Here is a 25,654-nt window from a genome sequence, read left to right as displayed (position 1 = left end):
GTCAGTGTATGCTGTTGTCGATTGAAACATCGTGTGGTACAGATGGGTAAACCGGAACCATGCGTCTTTGTTATTGCCAATATGCTTTTGGATATTGGCAAAAATGGCCGACTTCCGTAGCATTATGCTTTGATGATCGGAAAAGGGATGTGTGAGACCATCCAATCACAGCCCCCGAATTCCCCCACGTGTCCATCAGAATAGCTATATTGCACACTCTCCCCAAGGTAGGGTGATGTTTGTGTGTGTGTGTGTGTGCGTGTGTGTGTGTGTGTGTGTGTGTGTGTGTGTGTGTGTGTGTGTGTGACTAGACTTTCTGCACGCCTTCTTGGGCTTCTGTCTGGATCCCATGATAATTGCACACTCTCCTCAGGGTAGGGTGATGATTTTTGTGTAGGTTTTGTGTGTGTGAGAGTGAGATTGAGAGGGCATGTTTAAAATATGATTGAGTGAGATGTAGTGTTTCATTAATTCTCTTTTCTGTCTGAGATGAACTTGTTTTGGGAGTAAAGAGCATTTGTTTTCAATTAATTCTTGTAATTATTCAATCTTTTTCTTTGCTTAAGGTTGTGGCTGTGACACAAATAGAAAGGGACACATGAATAATCTGTTATTTTCTTTTCTCTGTTCAGCACCCATGAAGTCAGCGTCCCAGGAGACTCTCCCCCGCAGTGGGTACACCAACAACTTTGGCCACAGTGTGGGGGGAGAGGGATACCGGGGGGTGGAGGGGGTACTGATGGCCAACCTGACCAAACCTCTCGTCTCTCGCTGTGTCACCTGCACCAAGGAACTCTACAACAGTGAAAACATCGTAAGTCTGTGATGATCATAGTTTGTTTACCCCATTGGTTGTTAAATATCTTGATTGTTTTACTTCAGAAGGCATAAGTTATCAGAACACGTACTACACTTTGAACATCTGTGTGGTTTTTTATCCTCTTAGAGTTTAAATAAGTGGTTTGACTTTAGAATTGGAATATGCTGGAAACTTGAAAAAATGTGTAAAGCCGCATGCTGTTTGATCTTTGTTTTGAGCATAGTGTTTGTTGTCAGCTTTGATACATGTACACATTCTCATTTAGTCCCACATTATTATTGTAGTGGGGTACATCTCTGTTTATCAGTCTTTCTCCTTCTTATTCACCCTCTTGCTTTCTTTGTCTTTTATGCCTGCCTGTAATCATTCTTTCAGGTTGTCGTCCAAGCTTGCAATGTTGATGATTTTTAGCAGCAGCAGACTTACAGACCGGTCTGATGTTTTTCATCAGAGTTTTATACTTTTTCACCCACTTTTTTTCCCCTGCTGTTAATGCAATCTCTTGCATGATGCTTTCCAGAGCTTGTTCTGTGACATTCGCCAGCTGATGGCCTATGTGAAGGAAGTGCACGGTGGGACGTACAGACGTGTGGCACTGAGCGGTTTACTGGATTCCACCCTCAAACTCAAGCGACAGGCTGTGGAGAGAGAACGAGAGATGAAACAGAGGATGAGCACTCCTATCAGGTGTGTAGTCTTGTTTGGGTTAAAGGTGGCATCTTTCCCACGTACACAAACATGCATGTTCCTCTGGCCATGCAAGCTTCCGTATGGGATAAGAGCAACTTTTTACTTGGATGCATACCTTCTTCTTCTTCTTCTGCGTTCGTGGACTGAAACTCCCACGTGCACTCGTGGTTTGCACGAGTGGAATTTTACGTGTATGACCGTTTTTACCCCGCCATTTAGGCAGCCATACGCCGCTTTCGGAGGAAGCATGCTGGGTATTTTCGTGTTTCTATAACCCACCGAACTCTGACATGGATTACAGGATCTTTTTCGTGCGAACTTGGTCTTGTGCTTGCGTGTACACATGGGGGGTGTTCGGACACCGAGGAGAGTCTGCACACAAAGTTGACTCTGAGAAATAAATCTCTCGCCGAACGTGGGGACGAACTCACGCTGACAGCGGCCAACTGGATACAAATCCAGCGCGCTACCGACTGAGCTACGTCCCCGCCCCGATGCATACCAAAAATCAATTGCCTGGCTGCATACTGCGCAGTGGGATTTTTTTTGCTGAATTGATTTCATAATTCATTGATTACAAAATTCTTGATCATGTTCAGTGCCACAGATCTGGCTAGGCTTCCACGTGGAATAAGAGCAAGTTTTTACTTGGATACATACCAAAAATGCAAACTGCTGTGTAAGTTATTCAGCAGAAATTCACTAAGTAGGTGTAATTGAGAGGATAGATAGTCTTTTAAACTACTCACTTATAGTTGGTAAGAAATAGTTGGCATATGCCCGCTGCGCCGCGCTGGTAAGGACTGACCACAATGTGTTGCTCTCCCGTTCTTATAGACCCCCGCTGATGCATCACACGTGCAAGCCCCCCGGCAACATGGACATTGCGGCTGGGCTCTTCTCCTTGACTTTCACAAGTCCTCCTTTCTAATTACGGGCCTAAGTGTTGATATCCTGCTTTACTACCCTCTCTTCCCTACCTGCCAACACTGATTCCTTTAGGCCTACCTCAAGTATCTAACATCCTCCTCCTCCAACCGCGGCTAATCTGTCTCGTTTAAATAGAGTTTATCTGACGCTGTCCGCTCTATCTAAACTCACACTTAATCTGAAGTTTGCGCATTACAATGCAACGACTGTCTTTGAACACAGGAGAGCAACGTCAGTGACCTCAGAGAGTGGGGACGAGAAGGAACCACAGCGATCACCAGGCCTACCCTGCCAGGAGGAAACTGCCAGCAATGGTGCTAACAAGAATCGCAGATCCATCTTCAGAAAAAGGCTCACAAAGGTAGCACTGTTTCTGTGTTTGTTTGCCTGCCTGTTTATTTATTTTCCATGCATTAGGTAAGAGTGTTCCTGCTTGAAAAGCCTGTGGGAAAGGAAGACATTTTTTTTAAAATACTGAATTGGATTAGGCCACAAAAAAAAAATAGGTCTGTTTACGGTAACCCGACCGACCCTAGTTTTTAGGCCCGACCCTAATCTTTTTTTTGGATCGTATGAAAAAGAAAAGAAAAAAAACGCATGCAAAATAGAGCTGTTTGCGCTCAAACAGCAGACGACAAAAGGGAGGTAAGCTCAAAGTACTGTTTATAGTTATGTTGGGCAAAAACAGGGATTGATGAGAAGAAATGAACTGTGAAACATCATAGAGAGGGGAGAAAAAAAAACACAAAAAAAAAAAAAAAAAAAAGCCGACCTACCGACCCTATTTTTTCACCCTATGTTACCGTAAACAGACCTATTTTTTTTTGGCCTTATTGTTTTGTCCCTTTTTTTCCCCCCAAGCTAATATTTTTAACTTTTCTGAACCTGTGATAGGGTTGGACTTTCCACATCAATTTTGAGTGTCCCTTACAGGCTCACAGGTAACATTTATGGAAGAAAAAAAACCCATGCGTCCAAGATCAAAGACCAGTAAATTACACTCGGTACTGATTGTTCTCATCTTTCATACAGTCCCTGATGTTCCAGTACGCTGCCAGTGATTCTGAGATTCTGGACGACAGTGGCCCGGGCAGTCAGGGGAAGCTAAGCCCGCGCACCAGCATCTCTGCCGCCGAGGATGACCCCCCTTCAGGCACCAATACGCCACGTCGTCGCTTCAGCAAATTCAACATTGGCCGAGGTTCGGATCCCTGATTGTTTTTTACACCCCCGGTATAGGGGTGTGTATAGGTTTCGGTCGATGTGTTTGTTTGTTTGTTTGTGTGTTTGTGTTCGCATATAGATCTCAAGAATGAACGGACCGATCGTCACCAAACTTGGTGAACAGGTTCTATACATTCCTGAGACGGTCCTTACAAAAATTGGGAGCAGTCAAACACACAGTTAGGGAGTTATTGGTGGATTAAGATTCTACAAGGACTTATAGAGAAACATATTCATGGTCAAAGGGAAATAACCTTCTCAGTTGGTGGCAGTGAGAATGGGTGCAGTGAGAATGGTTATTTCCCTTTGACCAACGGGGGTGTTTTTCCTACCTCGAAGGAATTTCTTGTTTGTGTGGTTTTAGGTAGAGTGTAACATTTCTTTTTGTCCTTTTGCTCATACAGATAGTGTGACTGGAAAACTGTGGATGAAGCTTGAAGTTTGAGTCATTACGTGTGTTTGGCTCACGTAAGTGTAGCCTATGCGATGCTAACTTTTGTCTGTCTGTGCGTGCGTGCGTGCGTGTGTGCGTGTGTGTGATAGAAACTTTAACATTTGACTGAACACCGAAATACTAATTTTACCGGGTTATTATCCAAGCAACAGCTTCAAAGTATTGAAGCAATGATCAACATTTCGTCGGCACGTATGTAGATAAAGTGTGTATCCAAAGAAAACGGGTGGTGGTGGGTTTTGGGGGGGTAAAAACAGGTGACTGGTTTGTGTTGTGTGTGGTATGTAGACCAGGTCAGGGGTCAAGGTTAGGTCAGATCGCGTGAAGGATTGTGGTATAGATACAGTTCTCACCCAGCTGCAGTTCGCCGATTCGGGGAAGACGATTTCACATTGTTCGGTTTCGTAGCGGCTCCAGAAAAAATAGATAAAGAAGATACCAAAGGAGATTTCCTACAGGTTGATCTGCACAGCGTGTTTTCAGTGTCTGCGCGAGGAAGCGCTGTCGAAAGGGCAGTGTCGATCTCAGTGGCAGTCGTGTCCCCGTAAGTAGGCTACAGACAGACAGATCTAGATCTAGCGTCTCCCACTCTTGCACCGTGTCTATGCTTAGTGTGTGTGTATGTGTGACGGAGTGATTGAGTTTGTGTTACTGTTTGTCGATTTCTGACGGGAGCCTGGAAGGCTTCGCCTCTTGTTTCTTGTTTGTTTGTTTGTCTGAAGCTTAAGATTTTGCAGTGTGATTGTCGCAGATGTTTCTTGTCTTGCATCTGTTTTGATTTCAGCTGATTTTAGACGGTGGAACTGTTGAAAACTGTGGATAATGTGGTTTGGACTAATTTGACCTGGGTAGAGGTTTCCAAGTTTTGGAAAGCAAGATGTGGAATTTATAGTGCTGTCAGGTTGTGTTTTCCTATCAGTGGGTAGTTTTTCATGTGAGCACATGTGCGTAGTGTGGTGCACTTTGTGGAAGGGAGCTGTGATCCTGATTTGAGATTTGGAAAACTGGTTCTTTTTGTGAACATTTTTGGAGAGGATTCTTTTAGGCTTTGTGACACTAACAGCACTGCAGACTTAATTAAAACCAGTGCAACTCTTGAGTGCATGTCAGAAAAGAAAAACTCTTTACTTGAATTAATTAAAAAGAAGAGTTGATGTTTGTGCCCCACTACACATAAATGGACTACAGCAGTCCTTGCAATGTACGGCCCCCGGCGTGAGCGGACACCTGACATGTACGGACACATTTGCTCGGCACGGAGTGTTTTCCTTCTATATTTGCCCCCCCCTAAACGGACACTTGCAAAATGTGGACGCAGACCCTCATTTTCGGTCCCAATAGCAGGTCATACCTCCAATGTACGGACAGACCATCGTCAAATTTTCACCACAACAAAAACGATAACAGAGCAGTCCGGCTCTTGGTACAAAGATCACAGCCGCAATGGCGTGATGACAGTCACTGATATATTGAGTGCACATGTACCCATCAGGAGGGGGGGTAGTTTTGGTCAGGAGTGGAGTACATGCGAAGATGCCAACATGAAACTGCACTGTGCTCTTTATTCTTGTCTGTTGGACGTAAACAACAGAAACCACAGTCGATGAAGGTCCTGAGCGAAAGAGAGTGAAAAACCGGCCACAGTTCTCAGCATCGTGTGTCTGTGTGTAACCTCTTTCATTGACAAGATACTCTTGTTTCCCCTCAGCCTTGACAAGTGAGTCGGTTGCCTAATCTGTGAACCCTTTAGTTGTCTTGCTTTGTCAAAAGTTACGACACAGTCAACTGGTTTTGCTCTGAGTGAACAGTGCAGCTGGCCTGTCAGGCCACAGCCCCAAACAGTACATGGCTGGAGGGAGAGAGAGAGGGAGGGGGGTGGAGGGGTAGCTGGCTAAACTCTGTGGGGTGTCCGGTGTCACTGCATGTCAGCAGGAAGAGCATTGGAGAGAAATAGAGAGGTGTACTCTTCCACACAATTTCCAAGCATCAGTTGTCATGGCTTGGGGTAGGCATTAGTGAGGGAGAGTGGGAGCTGTGTTTATATGTACAGTGTATTTCCGACTGAAGAGTGAAAAGTCACTGCCATGCCACATGATCGGCATGCAGTCAATAAAGCCAGACAAGAAGAAAATAAATTACATGATTATGCCATGCAGCTCTATCTGCTGCTATTTATTCAAACTGGTTTTCAAGCTTATTCTTGCAAAGCATCTGCACACGCTCCTCTGTGCTGTGTTTGTGTGGCTGCTTTCGTATGTCAGTGCATGGTGAATGTGTTCACTGCCTTGACGATTTATTTTATCTCTTCTTTTCAACACTTTTCATACAAATCATTTTTACAGAACGTTTAAAGAAGTATTAGGAGTTTATTGTTATTGTTCAGTAGCCACAAGAAGTGATTAGCATAGACTCAATCCTGTTGTTTGTGTGTCTCTGTGTGAGTGTATGGGGGAGGGGGTGGTGTGCTCACCCCTCCCGTGACCGGACACCTGCAATGTACGAACAGTTTTGCTATGGCCCAAGGGTGTTCGTTCATGAGAGGGACTGCTGTAGTTCAGGCATTAAACAAGCAAGGAAATAAAAGTAGACACAGAAATCTTACATGAATTCGGATTTTGCCCTTGCAGGATGGCGAAGACAGGCAAAATCAGACCACGAAGACGACCTTGCAGAGAATGGACTCGATCGCCGCGAGAGTAAGAGTGACCTCAATGTCAACCGTGTCAAAGGTCGAATGTCGTTCCGCACTGCAAGTCACGCTACTCTCAGCTTCCTGTCGGCACGCAAGCGTATCGAAGACGGCATGAAAGCAGCTGTTGGCAAGAAAGTTACACGCAGAGGCAGCAATGAAGGTGAGTTGTCGTTCCTGAACATCATGGGTAGCGGTGAGAGGAGGATATTGTGGAACCCCTCTTTTAACTTTTTTTTTGGACAGATGAAATGCGTCACTCAACGTCTAATCCTGGAATTTTACTGTTACTCTGCTCCGATCCAAAATCTCACTACTATCCACTATATTCTATCCATTCCATGTTTTCAATGCCAAGGACGTTACTGTTGCTTGCCGGTTTCCGGCACATGTGTTGACCACATATGAGTGCGTTTATTTTTAGATGTGAGGCAATGTAATCCAAATAGGGTTAACCACCCCCAAGTTACTGCTCCCCCCATTTGAGACTTGGGGGGGGGGGGGGGGGGGGGGGGGGGGGTACTTTTTTCTGCTTCTGCTTGAAAAAGTTGACAACGAGCGAGCGAATCCAGATAATTATTTTACAATCAAATAGCCATATTTTACAACTGATGGGCCATGGGGTGTATAATGCAAAACAGACAATACAATCTTAGTGTTCTGGGCTGTTAATAGATGGAAAAATCTCCAGTCCGAGTAAATCTGTGATGGATCAATCTGTAGAGCCCTTGAATATGCTTGATTTTAGTACGAACCTGCAGCTGCATATGTGCAGGGTTTAGCCTGGGAGAAAAAGGCAATGGGACATTTGTCTCCCTCAGCCAAATGCCGATGGACATAGTCGAAGGCAAGGCGCGCATATGAGACCTGTGTGCGGGTTTTTTTCACCAAATATGCAAAATGGTGCATTATGGTGCCATCTGAGAATTAGCCGCTACATCGTGTTATCTATAGAAAGTGTACATTTGGTGGCGCAGTGGTACATAATCTCAATGCGCCCTTTGACGCACTGAAGGGAATAGTGATGGGACATTTTCAGATTTGATGCGCCAATGGCGCAGGGCGCACTGGTAAATGAAACCCTGATATGTGTACACATGCCTCGACATTCATTTCTTTGACTTTTTTCTTCGTTTATTTGTCACTGAGAGCAGCAACGGACTAATGTGTGTGCAATCTTGGGCTACCAGGACATAGTTTCCCGAGTGACTCAAACTACTCTTGAAATGTAAACTTGGATTACACGCCTGAAATAGGAAAATAAATGCAACATGAAATACAGTGGAACCCCCCTTTTAAGACCCCCTAATTGAAGACCTGCTGGTCGCTGCCGCCTGGTGGGTTAAGAGTGGCGATTTTTCCGATCTCCCATGTCAACTGCAGACCTGCTAGTGACTTAACCCCCTTCGTGTGTACACGCAAGCACAAGACCAAGTGCGCACGGAAAAGATCCTGTAATCCATGTCAGAGTTCGTTTGGTTATAGAAACACGAACATACCCAGCATGCCTCCTCCGGAATCGGTGTATGCTGCCTGAATGGCGAGGTAAAAACGGTCATACATGTAAAATTCCACTCGTGCTAAAAAACCATGAGTGAACGTGGGAGTCTAAGCCCATGAACAAAGAAGAAGAAGAAGAAGAAGACCTGCCCCCTTTTAAGACCAGACTTTCTGTTCATAACCTCTGTAAAATATACCCCCATTTTGAGACTCCCTCCATTATAAGACCGGAATTTCTCAGATTTTGGTAGGTTTGAAAAGGGAGGTCATCACAATCTATGCCTTTCAGAGGCCAGCCAGCCGAAAAACGGACGTAGCCAGGAGACGGGGCCAGAACCACAGGTACAGAAGGAGAAAAAGCTGGTGGACAGATACCTGGTCAAGTCCGGAATGCTGCGCTTCTCTTTCATGCTGGAGTGTTGTCCGCCGGGCTCCTTCCCTGACGCACAGCTCATCGCTGCCATGCTGGATCTGGTGAGTCTCTCTTTTTAATTCTTTTTTTCCCGTTCATGGGCTGAAACTCCCACGTTCACTCATGCTTTTTCACACCAATGCTCATGAAACACATTGGGGACAGAATTGTTCAAGTCTGAAAGATTCGGTGCTGTGCTAAGTTGAGAGAGAAACGGACAAGTCTAGACAGACAAACCCAGAGACAGAACCAGAAACAGGCTGAGATGGGAAGTGACGGATTAGCCAATTTACAAATAAGGTTTGAAACATGTGTAAGTATATACTGTATATGTAACTGAGTGCAAGAAGCACAACAATCACCTTTGGAGGTGAAACCCAGTCAAGCAGGGTTGAGATCTTAGCCCTGTAAAAACACAAAGGTTCCCATGAAACAGTTGACTGCTTTAAAACAGTTTTGTCCCTCCTCTCAACACCACAGGAAGCTCCAGTGGTGGCCAGAGCAGGAATGCTCCTGGAGTGCGCTCACTTCATCCACCGCTGTAACCGTGGCGACTGGCCCAGCTGGATGAAGCACAACCTGCCCAGTTTCCGTCACAACATCAACGCACTGCAGAATCGCGGCCAGCAGTCTGGCTATCGGCGCAACCTTGTCATGCAGCGGGCTGCTGGTCGTATGTTTTACTCCTGGGCTGAGGTGATTAGTGTGTGTTTAAAGTGTGTGTATATGTCATGTCTCTGTGTGTGAAAGCCAACCATATATTGATAGATAGGTGACTGCTATATCATTGAGTACAGGTCTGCAAATGAGAAACCAAGTGTAAGATGAATCTTTAAGAAGTGATTGGATGATGATTGACAGTTCTACAAGTCGGGATGAAGGGACTTGGTCGTTGCTGGAACTCCCAAGCTCAAACTTCATGTCGGCAGACTTTATAACATGGCATTTTCTAGATGTATGTCATGTAGGCAGCCATACTCTTTTTAACTTGATTTACACGAAACAATTGCAAGAGGAGAGTCTCTGTCTGAAAGAGGATGTTCTGTGAGTGTTCATTCTTACATTGTATGTGAACTTTAAATACCCCCCAAAAATGCAACCCACAAAAATGCTAATAACTTCTACATCTGTTGACAGACTGTCCTGCATTTCTACTGAAAAGTCATTCCATACTCAAAATAGAGATGAAAGATTACTTCATTCCATTTTACAGAGAGATTAAGTTATTACACCCCCGGTATAGGGGTGTGTATAGGTTTCGGTCGATGCGTTTGTTTGTTTGTTTGTGTGTTTGTGTTCGCATATAGATCTCAAGAATGAACGGACCGATCGTCACCAAACTTGGTGAACAGGTTCTATACATTCCTGAGACGGTCTTTACAAAAATTGGGACCAGTCAAACACACGGTTAGGGAGTTATTGGTGGATTAAGATTCTACAAGGACTTATAGAGAAACATATTCATGGTCAAAGGGAAATAACCTTCTCAGTTGGTGGCAGTGAGAATGGGTGCAGTGAGAATGGTTATTTCCCTTTGACCAACGGGGGTGTTTTTCCTACCTCGAAGGAATTTCTTGTATTGTTTATGTTTTTCTCCCACAGAACCTAGGCCTACAGCTGGAGTACATCCTGGCCAGGGAGCATGCTGACCGGCTCTCTGTCATTGACGACATCAAGGATGACAACCGTCGCAAGGAGCTCAGGGCAGAGGATGAGGAAGAGGACTTCTTGGATGAAGGTATCTGCAGGACATGTTACTGTTTTATTTATTTTGCTTTTTTGGGGTACAATCTGTTACTTTTTGAAGTAAGCATTTGATGCACAGTATAGCGTGTACCCATTGCCATCACATTTTATCGGGGTTACAGGATACTGCATGGTGTGAAGAAGAAAGAGGGAAAGAAACTTACAAGGCAATACAGCACGTTCAGCGTACCCCCGTTTAAAACATTAAAAAAAAGTATCTTGGGGACATGTTTGCACATCTTCGTGGTCGTAGCAGAAAAACATGAGAAATCTGACTCCTCCACATTCGGAACAAATAGTTGCATGAGAGTTTCTGCTAGGTAGTTAAGTCTTCTGTGGTGCATTCAGCAGATTTTTGTTTAAAGAATTATCTGTGCTGTGAGTGTGAGTACTTTGTACATTGGAGAAGCTGTTGTGCCTTTTCTGCATCCTCACAGTCACATCAGATCTGTTTAGGATATAGGTGCATTTGAATGTATAAGCATGCCCTGTTGCAAACAAATAAACACCCACCTCTGAAGCGGTGCATGCCTGTCTTGCATACAATTTGACCTGTTCTCACCTGTTGTTACCTGTTCTTACCTCTGTGATCAGCCACCATCAACCCACGTGGCACAGACTGTCCATACGCACTCAAGATGCTGGCTTGCCTGGTTCTGCTCGAAATCACCACCTTCATGCGCGAGACCTTTCAGTACCTGCCTCGCACTCGCAGCCAGAAACGCGAGCACGGCTGGGACAAACCGGTTCAGTCGCGACGGTTCAGCAGCATCGTCAGCAGTCCGGGTCACTCCGACAAAAGCTCCGAGTCCAACATTGGGGAGCTGCCTTCAGGAATGAGTAAGGGGAGGATTGTTTGTGGGAGGAATTTGTGATTTATCACAAGAGGAAATGACATGTTTGGGATCTGTTGAAGGCAATTGTTAGGCTTTTGTGTTTTCGATAAATGCTGAAATTCTGAAATTTTCTTACCATATTCTTGAGTTCAAAACTGACTAGAAATAAATCAGACTAATGCCAAACCAGATCCCTGTGCTGGTGTGGAATGTTGACAGCATTTAGCCATACCTTTCTCGATGGTTTGACAGGTGGTGTTGGCAGCCCAGTGGACCGTAAGATCAGCTTTGCAGTGTTGACAGAGCGGTCAGACTCGTTCCACAGCAGTACCACCTCTCTCTCTGCCATGGACCCCTCCGCCCCCATCTCTGACGACAAGAGAGATGTGCGAAGTAAGACTTTGTGTTATGTTTTTCACGATAAATATATTGTAGAATTGTTATTGATACACATTTTGTGTGTGTGAATGAGTTCACTTCCTCATCACATACCATTATTAAGTTTTACTGAAGCCAACCCACACTGTATATGTCAGAAAACTTGGGTCTTCCCATGAAGGATAGGTTGGATTGAAAGTACCCTGTGTAGTGCTTACAATGCCAAAAACTGTGTAGAAGATTTCTTGTGGTATTATGAGAACTTGATATCTTTCATTGCAACTGCCTCAGAGAGAGTCTGGATCTAATGGTAGTCTCAAAATAATATTTACCGTATTTGACGGACTACAAGCTGCAACTTTTTTTTTTTAAAAATCGCATTGCGGCTTATAAAAAGATGCGGCTAAAACGTTACCTAAACTTGAATAGCATTCACCTAATGGAAGTCGCCGCGGATTTTCATTTTGCTCGATTAGCGATTACCGGTACTTTATTAGCTCTCTACTCAAGACTTGGCGCTTTTCTCTTTCTTTCGCGAATCTTCGTTTGTCAACAAGTCATCGTGACAAGATAGGGTACAGAGAAACACCGGATGTATCAGGATCTCGCGCGTGCGAGATTTCGTTTTTTTTGTGTCTGGCGATAGTTGGAGGAGCGAGAGCCACCATGTTGTGTTTTCGTCTGCTCGAAATGTGCGCAAGAGTCGTAAATCATCCCAAAAAAGCATATTCCGGGCGGGACTACATGTGTGTGTTGGTTACAAATTGTGTGTGTGTATGTCAATATAACACTTACCTCGACAGTACTATTCTTGCACATTATCTATTATAGGCCGAAAAAATTGGACAAAACGCTGCGTGGGTACAATTATCTCCCATAACCATGCGCCACCGTGGATCCCAAGCACTGTCCGAGTGCTTCCCCCTTACAGGATGTAGGTGGCGCGTCCTCTTTCTTTTTTCGCGCGTGTCAGTAGGCTGTGTTTCTGCTACGCTCCCGGATTATTTTGGACTAAGAGGCTTCTTTTCTGTGTGGACTATCACCTGTTGGATTATTGTGTGTTATTCCACTTCTGGCTTGAGGCTACGTTGTGTTTCCTTCAACTTGTGCCTCCGTTGTTGTGTGGCGGACTCGGCGTGCCTCCCGTCCTACTTCGTGGTGACCGGTCGTCTGCTTCTCGTTTCGCCGCATTCACTTGAGTATTGACCTAAATTTTCTTTGAATTTTGTTAATTCTCGGTCTTTAAGGGTACGTACAGGGCGAGGTAGGATTTCTCGTCCTGTTTTGGGCTCTGGTTCTACGGAACCAGAGTCTGCCGGGGGCAACCCTTCTCCGGGCGCCCAGTCATGTTTTGCGCACGGAGAAGGGGACCTTTCGGCGCTCCGACTCTCCCTCCCCAAACGCTTTGCGTTTGCGGCGAGGGAGGGCGGAGAAAGCCTGTTTGAGCAAGCTCAATGCAAGCTTGCTCAAACAGGCTGGGCTTGAGCCTGGGACTTCGGGCGGGGCTGCGCCGTCGAAGGTTCGGGGAAGGTCGAGGGGAAAGAAAAAGCTTCTTTCTCCTTCTCCTTCAGTGGAACAGGCTTCCCCCCCTTCGACGCCGTTGTCCGGCCCTCAGTCTCAGGCTTCAGCTCCTCCCGGTTTCGAGCCTGGGGGGAAGGTTTCCTTCTCCTCCCTGGCTCGAATCCGGGGGCAGGTCGATTCCCAACCCTCTTTGGGGGTTGGTGAATCCGATCTAGGGGCTACTGGAGAGACTCAGGTTTTGACAGCCAACGGCCATACCACGTTGAAAACACCGGTTCTCGTCCGATCACCGAAGTTAAGCAACGTCGGGCCCGGTTAGTACTTGGATGGGTGACCGCCTGAGAACACCGGGTGCAGTTGGCATTAAAATCTTCCTTTTCCGGTGCCTCTCCTGTGCCCTCCTCGGTTTCCACCGCTGTGGAAGCCAGGAGGGACACGGGTCCTCCTCTGAACTCCCTCGCTGGGTCGTCTGCTGCTGTTTCGACAGTAGTTTCGGCCTCCTGGGGGGGGAGATCGGAGGAGATGACGGGGTCTCTGAATTCCCTCCCCGCTGGGGTTGGGATGCGAATTGACCCCGTTCAGGGCGGTCCTGTGGGGGCAGGGGTTTTCAGGCTTCGTGCCTGCGACCACTGCTACTACGGTTCCCTCTGACGTCCGTGTGACTGGTGGCTGTCCCTCTTGAAACGCTCCGGCCGACTAGTTACTGGACGTGGAGGTGTTCGACAGAACGTGGTACTTCTGTCGAATGGTCAGGGCGACGGGAACATTGTTTCTGTTGCTCAGACCGACACCTCCGACCGGACCGTCTTGACCCCACGCCATTCCTTAGCTTCTGGTGTTCGGGTGACGGATGGTCCGGACCAAGGGTCCGGAACGTTCCAGGCTTACGGGTCGGGATCGAACCGGACCCACGGGTCCCGACTGGACTTGACCTCCGGGTTTGGTCCGGACGGGACCCATGGTACGGGACCGTACCTAGGTCCGGTGCGGGACGGTACCTCTGGCCCTTGCCGGACCCCCGGACCTACGGGTCCGGATGGTACGGTACCGGACCAGTGGTCCGGTCGGGACCGGACCACTCGACCACCTCTGTTGGTCCGGGTGGTCTGGCACCGAACCGGACCACCGGACCTACGGGTCCGGATGGTACGGTATGTCCACGTCCGGACCGAGCTACCCGAACACTTCTGTGGGTACGGATGGTTCGGTGCCGTACGGGACCTCCGGATGGTACCGGACCGGAACACCGGACCACCCTACCGGATCGGTCCGGACCACCCGACCACCTCTGTTGGTCCGGATGGTCTGGCACCGAACCGGACCTACGGGTCCGGATGGTACGGTATGTCCACGTCCGGACCGAGCCACCCGAACACTTCTGTGGGTACGGGTGGTTCGGTGCCGAACGGGACCTCCGGATGGTACGGGACCGGACCGAACCTACGGGTTCGGATGGTCCGGTACCGGACCAGTGGTCCGGTCCGAACCGGACCACCCGACCACCTCTGTTGGTCCGGATGGTCTGTCACCGAACCGGACCATACCGGACCACCGGACCTACGGGTCCGGATGGTACGGTATGTCCACGTCCGGACCGAACCACCCGAACACTTCTGTGGGTACGGGTGGTTCAGTGCCGAACGGGACCACCGGACCGGAACACCGGACCACCCTACCGGATCGGTCCGGACCACCCGACCACCTCTGTTGGTCCGGATGGTCTGGCACCGAACCGGACCTACGGGTCCGGATGGTGCGGTATGTCCACGTCCGGACCGAGCCACCCCCACACTTCTGTGGGTACGGGTGGTTCGGTGCCGAACGGGACCTCCGGATGGTACGGGACCGGACCGGACCTACGGGTCCGGATAGTCCGGTACTGGACCGGTGGTCCGGTCCGGACCGGACCACCCGACCACCTCTGTTGGTCCGGATGGTCTGGCACCGAACCGGACCATACCGGACCACCGGACTTACGGGTCCGGATGGTACGGTATGTCCACGTCCGGACCGAACCATCCGAACACTTCTGTGGGTACGGATGGTTCGGTGCCGAACGGGACCTCCGGATGGTACGGGACCGGACCGGACCACCGGACCGGAACACCGGACCACCCTACCGGACCGGATCGGACCACCCGACCACCTCTGTTGGTCCGGATGGTCTGGCACCGAACCGGACCTACGGGTCCGGATGGTACGGTATGTCCAGGTCCGGACCTAACCACCCGAACACTTCTGTGGGTACGATGGTTCGGTGCCGAACGGGACCTCCGGATGGTACGGGACCGGACCGGACCACCCTACCGGACCACCCTACCGGACCGGATCGGCACCCCCGACCGGACCGGACCATTTCTTTTCTGATCAGACCCGATGGGTTCCTGTTCAGTCTATAAATGGCGGGGGTTCGTTGGCTGGGCTGACCCAACAGTCCCAGGGTTGTTGTTTTTCTCCCCCTTCGGCTGCTGGAGACGTTTCGTCTTTGGGGCAGGGGTCTTCGCGGCCTCTTGCTTCTGTGGGCGTTTCTTCACAGCCTGCTTCATCGCTCTCGGCTCTTCCTCCTCAAGCTCCCTACACTCCTGCCTTTGAGGAGTTGTCGGGAAGTGAAGAGGAGAGTGAGTCGGAGGACGATAGGGAGGAGGATCAGGGTCGCCCTGAGGTTAACACTGATCCTCTACCCTTGCCGGTTTCTGATGGAACTTCCGAAGCTATGCTTCGTACTTTCCAACAGTACATGACAGACTTCACGCGGCGTCTTGACGTCACGGATGCCTCTCTTAAGCGTCTGTCGTCTAGTGTTGACACACAGGACGTGGACCCGGGGTCTGAGGACGAGAGGCAGGAGGCTCGCCCTCGCACAGCTAGAAGGACGTTTGAACAGTTTCAGGACGTCCTTCCCTGAGACACCCTCTCGTCCTTTGAGTCCGCTTCGGCCCGGGCGCGGGAGGCTCACGCCGCGTCTGCCGGCGGCTCGTTTTATGAACGATCCGGCCGCCGGCAATTCGCGTTCCACCCTAGTCTTAGTGCCACGGTGGAAGCGGCAGCACATCGCCTGAGGAGTACAGATTCACGTGCAAACGCGACCTGTGTTCCTCGGGAGGACGCGGGTTCAGTGCCATGCTTTCCTTCGGGAGGCGCACCTCCACTGTTTCCTCGTGTCCAATCTGTTTCGTCCCTCCCTTTTCCCTTTGACTCTCGAACTCTCCCTTTCCAGACTTCGAGTGTTTAGGGTGGGGCTGACGGTGATGTGTTCGTTGGGGAGGTGCCTTCGGTCAAGAAGGTGGAACTGAGCTCTGCTTCGTTCCACAATCTTGAGGCCACCGTTTCTTCCACAGTCGAGGTCTAATCGCAGGCCTTGACATGGATGAGCACGCTGTCCACACTGTTGGACCCTCCCGATCGGGCAGAGTCCGATTCCACTCGGGTCCTTGACACGATTCGAGTGGATCGGGCTTTGCATGCCGTGCGATCGTGCGTGACGTCTGCGGCAGAATTGGCCATTGGAACACGGGTCCACTTTATTGGCCCTGTTCCGTGATCATTTTCTGCTTACTTCTATAGTGCCTCCGGATATGAGGAAGAGTCTGAGGAACACGTTTCCTCAGCCTTCTTCCCTCTTTCATCCGGACACTGTTCGTTCTGTGGTGGAGTCCACACGCCAGAGGAACACTGATTCTCTGATGGTTGGCCTCGCTGCTTCGGCGACGGCGGCGGGGAGTAAGAGAAGTGCTACAGTCACCTCCAGCTCCCAGCCTCAGAAGAAGAAGAAGAAGAAGCCAGTTTCACTGCCTCCTTCTTCCTCCTCTTAGGCGCCTGTCGCGTTCCCAAGCAAGACGAAGGGTGCTCAGACAGGTAAGGGGAAGCAGCACCACCAGGGGGGGTGGTCGCAAGCCTGCGCCTGCCCTCCAGCAGAATTTTCAGTGAGTCCCGGCCCTACGTTGACGCCCCCTCAAGTTGCCCCTCTTTCGTCCGTCGGTTCCCTTTTTCGGGCCCGCGGCATGTGGGGCAGACTGGTCTCCAACCAGTTTTTCTTGAGGGTGGTGTGGTCGGGGTTTTCTCTACCGCTGTCGTCACAACTCCATTGTCCGCTCTACCCTTGACGTTCCCCCCTCCTCGAGACCCTGCCAGATGGCAGGCTCTTCAGGACGAGGTGAACTCGTTGGTCGAGAAGAAGGCGGTCTACCCCCTTTCTCAGCCTTCTCCGGGGTTCTGCTCCCGCCTGTTCACCGTCCCCAAAAAGGACGGCCGGTTCAGGCCGGTGTTGGACCTCTCCACCTTGAACTTGTACCTTCACAGGTGCAAGTTCAAGATGGAAACCCCTTCGTCGGTCCGGTTGGCCATCCGGCCAAACGATTGGGCCATGTCTGGGACCTCCAGGATGCTTACTTCCACATCCTGGTGGCCCCGGGGTACCGACATCTGCTCCGGTTCGTTTGGGAGGGCACAGTGTTCGAGTTTCGGGCCCTCCCATTCGGCCTGTCCTTGGCCCCTCTGATTTTCAACGGGGACAACAACACCACATGCTTAGCTTACCTTCGCCACCAGGGGGGCACCAATTCTCGGTCCCTCTCCCTGTTGGCGAAGGAGATTCTGCTCTGGTGCCAGACCAATCAGGTCCGGATGTCAGTCCAGTTCGTTCCGGGGAAACTGAACGCCCTGGCCGACATTCTCAGTCGGGGCGATCAGGTTCTCTTCACAGAATGGACCATCGCTCACAACGTTCTACAGCGTCTGTGTGCAAGGTGGGACCGTCCTCTGATCGATCTGTTCGCAACTCGATTCAGCGCTCGGCTTCCCAGGTACGTCAGCCCCTTTCGAGACATGAATGCGTTCCACTTGGACGCATTCACTCTCTTGTGGAGGCTCCTCGATGCTTACGCCTATCCCCCGACATCTCTGATTCCGAGGGTGCTGGCAAAATATCTGCAGGAACGACCAAGACTGATTTTGGTCGCGCCTTACTGGCCAACAGCTCCGTGGTTTCCAGATCTTCGCGGTCTCACCCACGTAGACCCTCTACCTCTGGATCTGGACGGGGGAGGTCTGCTCCAGCCTCGATCATGCCTCCCTCATCCACGTCCAGAGAGTCTGTGCTTGACCGCATGGCTCTTGTGCGCTCCAAACTGCTTGTACTAGGATTGCACAAGAGTTCAGTAGAGTTTTCCTTGAACGCTAAGAGGCGATCAACTAATCAGCTCTACGACTTACGCTGGAGAGCTTGGGCCACCTTCGCCTTGTCCAAGGGGATAAAGCCGCTTTATCCCTCAACACAGGACTTGGCCAACTTCCTGGTGGAAGTGTATCAAAAGAAGAGTCTTTCTTCTAAGACTCTTCTTGGATACAGATCTGCCATCGCTTCCACGATTGCGGCCGCTACTGGTCGCAGACCTGAACACTTGATCAGGTCCTCCCTCATCGCTAATGTCCTTTCGGGTATTAGCAATGCAGCGGTGTCTAAACCTCGGGTTTCATTTCCCAAGGGGGATGTCTTTCTGGTCCTCAAACTCCTGCGTAGCAATGAGTTTGAACCCCTGGCAGGCATCAGTATCAAATTGCTGATTTTTAAGACTAATTGTTCCTCATCGCTTTAGCCACTTGCCGTAGACTCAGTGGTATTCAAGCTTTGAGTGGCCTGGACTTTGACATTGAGTTCACCACACAGCAGTGGTTGCCAGCATGGTCACGTCAGTCTAAGGTATGTTTCTTGGGTATATTTTCTTTTACGGTAGTACTGTTCGAAAATTGCCTGGGTATCTTAATCCTTGGATTTAAGTGATTTTGATTAAGGAGTTTAATACTCTACATATCACCCTCACACCACTCTGGTATTCTGTGCAAGAATAGTACTGTCGAGGTAAGTGTTATATTGACTGTAAGGCTTCTTTTTAAGCCTACTGTCTATATGATACTTACCGAGACAGTACTATTAGAGTTTCCCTCCCGCCTCCCCTCTTGATATGTTATGGGCTTTTTGAGGGTCTGCAGCTCATAAAGAAAGAGGACGCGCCACCTACATCCTGTAAGGGGGAAGCACTCGGACAGTGCTTGGGATCCACGGTGGCGCATGGTTATGGGAGATAATTGTACCCACGCAGCGTTTTGTCCAATTTTTTCGGCCTATAATAGATAATGTGCAAGAATAGTACTGTCTCGGTAAGTATCATATAGACAGTAGGCTTAAAAAGAAGCCTTACATTTTCTTTAAACTTTTTCACTTTTCTTCTTTGTTTCACTTGTTTATTCTCGGAGCCGATTTCGCCAAATACCGTACTTTCGTTTGCCTGGTTGTTTTGATTGATTGACACGATCTGATTATATTTTTTTTCGACGGCGGCTAATATAGTGACGCGGCCTATACGTGGCTCGTCCCAATTTTTTTGTTAAAAGTCGGGGGTGCGGCTTATAAAACGGTGCGTCTTGTAATCCGTCAAATATGGTACCTTTCCAGCCCCTTCCCTTGCCTGGTAAGCTTTGCTTGAATGTATGATTCTCTTGGAATCTAATATCAGACTGTAAATATCATCTTTTTCTCTCCTCTTATATAATTCAAATAATCAGAATAACTATATCAAAGGTTAATTTTAAATAACACACAACAAAACCACAACCTGACATGCCATTATATAACCTTCAACTTGTGTGTGACAGCTCGACGCCTGGCCCAGGGACGGCAAAAGTTGCTGCGTCACTTCCGGCGTGGGTCTGGACACAACCTCAGCTTCCGTCACAACCGTAGTTTCAAGCTGAAGAGGCCGGACGGAGGAGGGGGAAGTAAGCAGCATTTTATGTTCTTACCATGGTATTTTGTTTGTTGCTTGTTTTCGTTTTCTTCATCATAATGATTTATCATCATTATCACAAAAACCCTTGTCACTTCCTGCATATTGTCTCGTTTAGACTATTGTAATGCCCTGTTGATTGGATGTCCTTCGTTAGTTATCCAACCTCTCCAAACTGTTCAAAATTCTGCAGCCTGCATCATCTTTAGGTCAAAGAAAACACAGCATGTCACTCCCCTGCTATGCACACTCCACTGGCTGCCTGTGGAACAGCGTATCAAGTACAAAGTCGCTTGTCTGTGTTTCAAGGTCTTCTCAGGAAGTGCCCCTCAGTACCTTTCTGAACTCCTGTACATTTACACCCCATCACGCACACTCAGATCATCCGCTGACACCAGGCTACTGAAAGTTGAGTGCTTCAACAGGAAGCAGCACGGAGCAAGAAGCTTCTGTTGTGCTGCACCACCACTCTGGAACTCTCTTCCCTTCTCTGTCAGACACTGCAACTCTCTCAGCTCTTTTAAACAACAGTTGAAAACTTTCTTTTTCATAGAATATTACACTACCCCCCGCGGGTTAGGGGGAGTCCCATATTGGTTGGGACGAGAAAGAATTTACCCGATGCTAACCAGCATGTCGTAAGAGGCGACTAACAGGTTCTGTTTCTCCTTTTACCCTTGTTAAGTGTTTCTTGTATAGAATATAGTCAATGTTTGTAAAGATTTTAGTCAAGCAGTATGTAAGAAATGTTACGTCCTTTGTACTGGAAACTTGCATTCTCCCAGTAAGGTCATATATTGTACTACGTTGCAAGCCCCTGGAGCAATTTTTTGATTAGTGCTTTTGTGAACAAGAAACAATTAACAAGTGGCTCTATCCCATCTCACTCCTTTCCCTATCCCATCTCCCCCCTTCCCCCGTCGCGATATAACCTAGAATGGTTGAAAACGACGTTAAACACCAAATGAAGAAGAAGAATAGAATATTACACCAACCTGGCCTAATGTCTTTTTCATTTCATTTCTGCACATACTCCTCTCCCATAAAGTTGTTATGATTGTTGAGAGTGTTAGCTGTGTATGTTTGTATATATATATATGTAGTGTGTATTGCATATTATGATTATTGTGTGAACAGTACATGTGGTGATTTGTGTCTGTATGATTAATTTGTTTTATGTAGGTTGTACTTTTAATTGTTCTATTCTGTATATATATGTTCTTTTGTAAAGGGCCTGGAGCCATAGATTAGGCACTTAAAAATGTCCAGTTATTATTATTATTATTATCATCATCATCATCTTATTATTTTGGTCATCATCAATCTTTTTGTACCTCATTTGAAAGTACTGTCTTGTTTTGTATTAACTGCATGTGCTTTGAGTTCTGTGCATTCCTTTAATGCAGAACTCAGGTCTCGCTCTATAAATTGTAAAACTGATCCAATACGACTTTATTTACTATTTCCTCTGATAAAAATCTCCAGAAATAATGTAAATTGTAGCGTTAAGTCCATAGGGACTTTTCTTACAGAGAGAGAGAGAGTTTTGATAGAATACATCCTATGGCCTCATGATTCTTTTTTCAATGAAAACAACTTTAGTGTTCAAAAAGGACAGTGTCTTTGTCACATTAGAGGATGTCAGTCAAATGTACACAAAGAAGTTTCTAGAGTATGCAGCACAGTCATTTATTCTCTTGACTCAGGTGTCAAACAGCTGGGCAGCACAGTCATTTATTCTCTTGACTCAGGTGTCAAACAGCTGGGCAGCACAGTCATTTATTCTCTTCAGTCAGGTGTGAAACAGCTGGGCAGCACAGTAATTTATTCTCTTGACTCAGGTGTCAAACAGCTGGGCAGCACAGTCATTTATTCTCTTGACTCAGGTGTCAAACAGCTGAGCAGCACAGTCATTTATTCTCTTGACTCAGGTGTCAAACAGCTGAGCAGCACAGTCATTTATTCTCTTGACTCAGGTGTCAAACAGCTGAGCAGCACAGTCATTTATTCTCTTGACTCAGGTGTCAAACAGCTGAGCAGCACAGTCATTTATTCTCTTGACTGAGGTGTCAAACAGCTGAGCAGCACAGTCATTTATTCTCTTGACTCAGGTGTCAAACAGCTGGACAGCACAGCCATTTATTCTCTTGACTCAGGTGTCAAACAGCTGGACAGCACAGTCATTTATTCTCTTGACTCAGGTGTCAAACAGCTGGGCAGCACAGTCATTTATTCTCTTCAGTCAGGTGTCAAACAGCTGGACAGCACAGTCATTTATTCTCTTGACTCAGGTGTCAAACAGCTGGGCAGCACAAGGTCTCGTAAGATCAGCAGCCACTCTCTCCAGTCCGATGCCAAGCTGGTGGAAGAAGACGACCGAACCACGACATTTGAAGACGCTGAATCTGTCACCATGCTGAGCGACGAAACTCAGGAATCTCCGGTGGAGCGCGACATAGAAGTTGAAGATGAGCACATGGTTGGTTCACTGCCATGGATAAAGGTGGGTGTAGATGATGAAGGTAGTGTGACATTTGTGACTCTGATGTAATGTAAGTGATGGTGTATGCTTGCCTGGATTATTTCTTTTGCTGTTCTCATTTTCTTGTTGGAACATGTGAAATAAATTAGAAATCGTCTGAAGTGAAAACAAGCGCAAATATGAGTTTGCTGTTATTTAATTTTTTGTTAGACTTTTTCTGCCTACAAGGTGGTATTGCTCTAAACAGAACCATCCAAATTGATATCATGTGATAAAATGAGGGTTTATTTGAGAATAAGATGCAATCAAGTTTGTGTGTGTGTCAAGGTTAGCTGCATGGGGGGGGGGGGGGGGGTTAAAGGGGGAGTTCCACTGTACGAATATTCTGGACAAATATGATATCAAAATCACTGTTGAAATGTCCAGGTTGTGGTACAGCTAGCCAACCTGTCCAACTTCATCTGCACCCACCAGGGTTACTGTCACCCCAACTGCTACGAGCGTCAACGCCGCAGCTGTTCTCGTCTGACGTCGTCTGTGCGCAAGATGTACGAGGCATCGGAGCACACTCTGATGGAGGAGGCACGCAACGGGTCTACCCAGAAAGACAACATCAAGGATAAGATGAGGAGAAGGGTAAGGCCAACAAAAAAAATAGTCTGTTTACGGTATCCCGACCGACCCTATTTTTTTGCGCGACCCTAGACTTTTTGTTGGCATTTGGGGGGAGAAAAAAAAAAAAAAATTCCCGACCTACCGACCCTATTTTTTTGGCCTATGTTACCGTAAACAGACTTTTTTTGGGGGGGGGGGCCTAAGGAGAATTCAGACTCAGAAACCGTTAAACTAGCTATGATGTTTCTTGCCTTTCTGTTGGCGTCCCACAGTCTTTTCTTAAACATTTCTAGTTCCAAGCCCTATCTGGGGTTGTGTAAACGGGTCGTGTGCAGCTGTGAGTCGGTAGCCAGGCATAGTATAAAGTCTTTGCAAGCACATCTGAAGTTCCGGGAGCGGGCGGTTTTACAAGTAGAGAATGATGTTAACCCCTGATCTGAAAGGAGGCAATAATTTGTTTGCAGTGTGCACGATCATGTTCATTGGCACAGCTCTGTCCAGGCTTTTATATGGAATAAGAGCATCTATTTCCTTTGAAACACCACAAATTCTCAGTCTTGCTATTTTCTGTGCATACAGTCGAACCCACTTAAAACGAACACGCTAGTTACGAATTTTGACTTATAACGAATTAGTTTTAAGTTCCCAACTGAATACCTCTTTCTTCATGCTTAAAAAAAATGCTTAAAACGAATTCTTTATAACGAATTTACGCTTATAACGAGCACTTTTTGGATTCCCAAGCATGCATAATGTCTGTAATTTACTCACGCTTATGACGAAATCTTTAAACTCGTCCCGAGATCGACATATCATGGGAATTTGAGAAGTTTGAATACACGTGTGTCAAAGTCTTCCCTTGCGTCGACTGCTTGAACCATTGGTCAACCGATCACTGAATAAAGTTAAACTGATTACACTGTACTCACAAAACAATTTCAAATTTAGAATCAAAGTGATTGATAGCTCAGACACTGAACATGAATGACTGACTGACGTTTATTTCCTTCGCGAATACCAAAATCGAAACATCGAACGGAAGCCATTGCCAAAAATATAGATGCCAGAGTGGTTTCCCTTGGACAAGGGAAACCACACTCTCAACGTTTGCGTTCGCCGGTTCGCGATAGTTTATCAGTCAGTCAGTGCTTTCGATTTGGATTTGAACATCATGTTGCAACAAAAAAAAACCACCTAAATTGGCCAAGGTTTGCTACCCGTCGCCAAGGTAAGTGATTCCGGACAAATGATAGGAACACCGCGAATGTGGACAGTGTCAGTGTGTGCGCGTGTGTGTGACCAAAACGTAACAACTGGATGAAACATCTGTGTGCTCACTCTCACTCAAACTCAACAATCATCACTCAACATGAGACACACATGAACATGTACCTGAATATGTCACTTTATTGTCTAAACGTGAAGCAGCATGAAAGTTGCGAAAGAAACAAATTGAAACACCATAAAATGTACAAGACAAAAAAAACAAAAACAAAAAAAAAAATCGATCAATTTTCTTAATACGAATTTTGGTTAAGACGAACTTTTTTTCCGATCCCCAGTGATTCGTCTTAAGCGAGTTCGACTGTATATAGAATCTTTTGCTCAATTAATTTTGTCACACCTATGTCAATTGTTGAAATTATTATAAATTCAACCCCCCCGCGAGTTAGGGGGAAGAATTTACCCGGTGCTCCCCAGCATGTCGTAAGAGGCGACTAACGGATTCTGTTTCTCCTTTTACCTTTGTTAAGTGTTTCTTGTATAGAATATAGTCAATTTTTGTAAAGATTTTAGTCAAGCAGTATGTAAGAAATGTTAAGTCCTTTGTACTGGAAACTTGCATTCTCCCAGTAAAGTAATATATTGTACTACTTTGCAAGCCCCTGGAGCAAATTTTTGATTAGTGCTTTTGTGAACAAGACACAATTGACAAGTGGCTCTATCCCATCTTCCCCCTTCCCCCGTCGCGATATAACCTTCATGGTTGAAAACGACGTAAAACACCAAATAAAGAAAGATTATAAATTCAACCACAAAAAAATTCCCTACCAGCACAGGAAGCGACCAGACTGTTGATTTGTTTAACATTTGTCTTAAGTTGAAGGATGCTCTTATTCCGATGTACTTCATCTTCTTCTGCGTTCGTGGGCTGAAACTCCCACGTACACTCGTGTTTTTGCACGTGTGGAATTTTGCGTGTATGACCGTTTTTACCCCGCCATTTAGGCAGCCATACGCCGCTTTCGGAGGAAGCATGCTGGGTATTTTCGTGTTTCTATAACCCACCGAACTCTGACATGGATTACAGGATCTTTTCCATGCGCACTTGGTTCTGTGCCTGCGTGTACACACGAAGGGGGATAAGCCACTAGCAGGTCTGCACATAAGTTGACCTGGGAGATCGGAAAAATCTCCACTCTTAACCCACCAGGCGGCCGCGGCCGGGATTCGAACCCTCGACCTTCCGATTAAGAGGCCAACGTCTTACCACCCCGCCACAGCGCCCGTCATCCCGATGTACAAGCCTGAACACATTTGTGGTGGTGAACATGGTCTGTAAAACAAGAAGGAA

General features: G+C 47.3%; 1 protein-coding gene and 1 non-coding gene across 2 annotated transcripts in view; both read left to right on the top strand.

The window, feature by feature from the left end:
• Positions 1–25,654, top strand: part of LOC138948502 (protein unc-80 homolog) — a 140,286-nt gene that overhangs the window by 17,249 nt on the left and 97,383 nt on the right. Inside the window, exons 5-17 of the mRNA XM_070320056.1 lie at positions 633–814; positions 1,341–1,507; positions 2,663–2,801; positions 3,473–3,641; positions 6,746–6,970; positions 8,597–8,781; positions 9,200–9,415; positions 10,322–10,457; positions 11,060–11,305; positions 11,554–11,694; positions 19,852–19,974; positions 22,274–22,485; positions 22,891–23,100. Coding sequence (XP_070176157.1) covers positions 633–814; positions 1,341–1,507; positions 2,663–2,801; positions 3,473–3,641; positions 6,746–6,970; positions 8,597–8,781; positions 9,200–9,415; positions 10,322–10,457; positions 11,060–11,305; positions 11,554–11,694; positions 19,852–19,974; positions 22,274–22,485; positions 22,891–23,100 — 2,351 coding nt within the window. The remainder of the gene's footprint in view (positions 1–632; positions 815–1,340; positions 1,508–2,662; positions 2,802–3,472; positions 3,642–6,745; positions 6,971–8,596; positions 8,782–9,199; positions 9,416–10,321; positions 10,458–11,059; positions 11,306–11,553; positions 11,695–19,851; positions 19,975–22,273; positions 22,486–22,890; positions 23,101–25,654) is intronic.
• LOC138949564 (5S ribosomal RNA) lies at positions 13,445–13,563 on the top strand. The gene has a single exon (XR_011450341.1). It is a non-coding gene; the product is annotated as a 5S ribosomal RNA (ribosomal RNA).

Source organism: Littorina saxatilis, linkage group LG15 (assembly GCF_037325665.1).
Source record: "Littorina saxatilis isolate snail1 linkage group LG15, US_GU_Lsax_2.0, whole genome shotgun sequence".
Classification (NCBI taxonomy): domain Eukaryota; kingdom Metazoa; phylum Mollusca; class Gastropoda; order Littorinimorpha; family Littorinidae; genus Littorina; species Littorina saxatilis.
The sequence above is the reverse complement of the archived record's forward strand: the minus strand, read 5'-3'. Positions and strand labels throughout refer to the sequence as shown.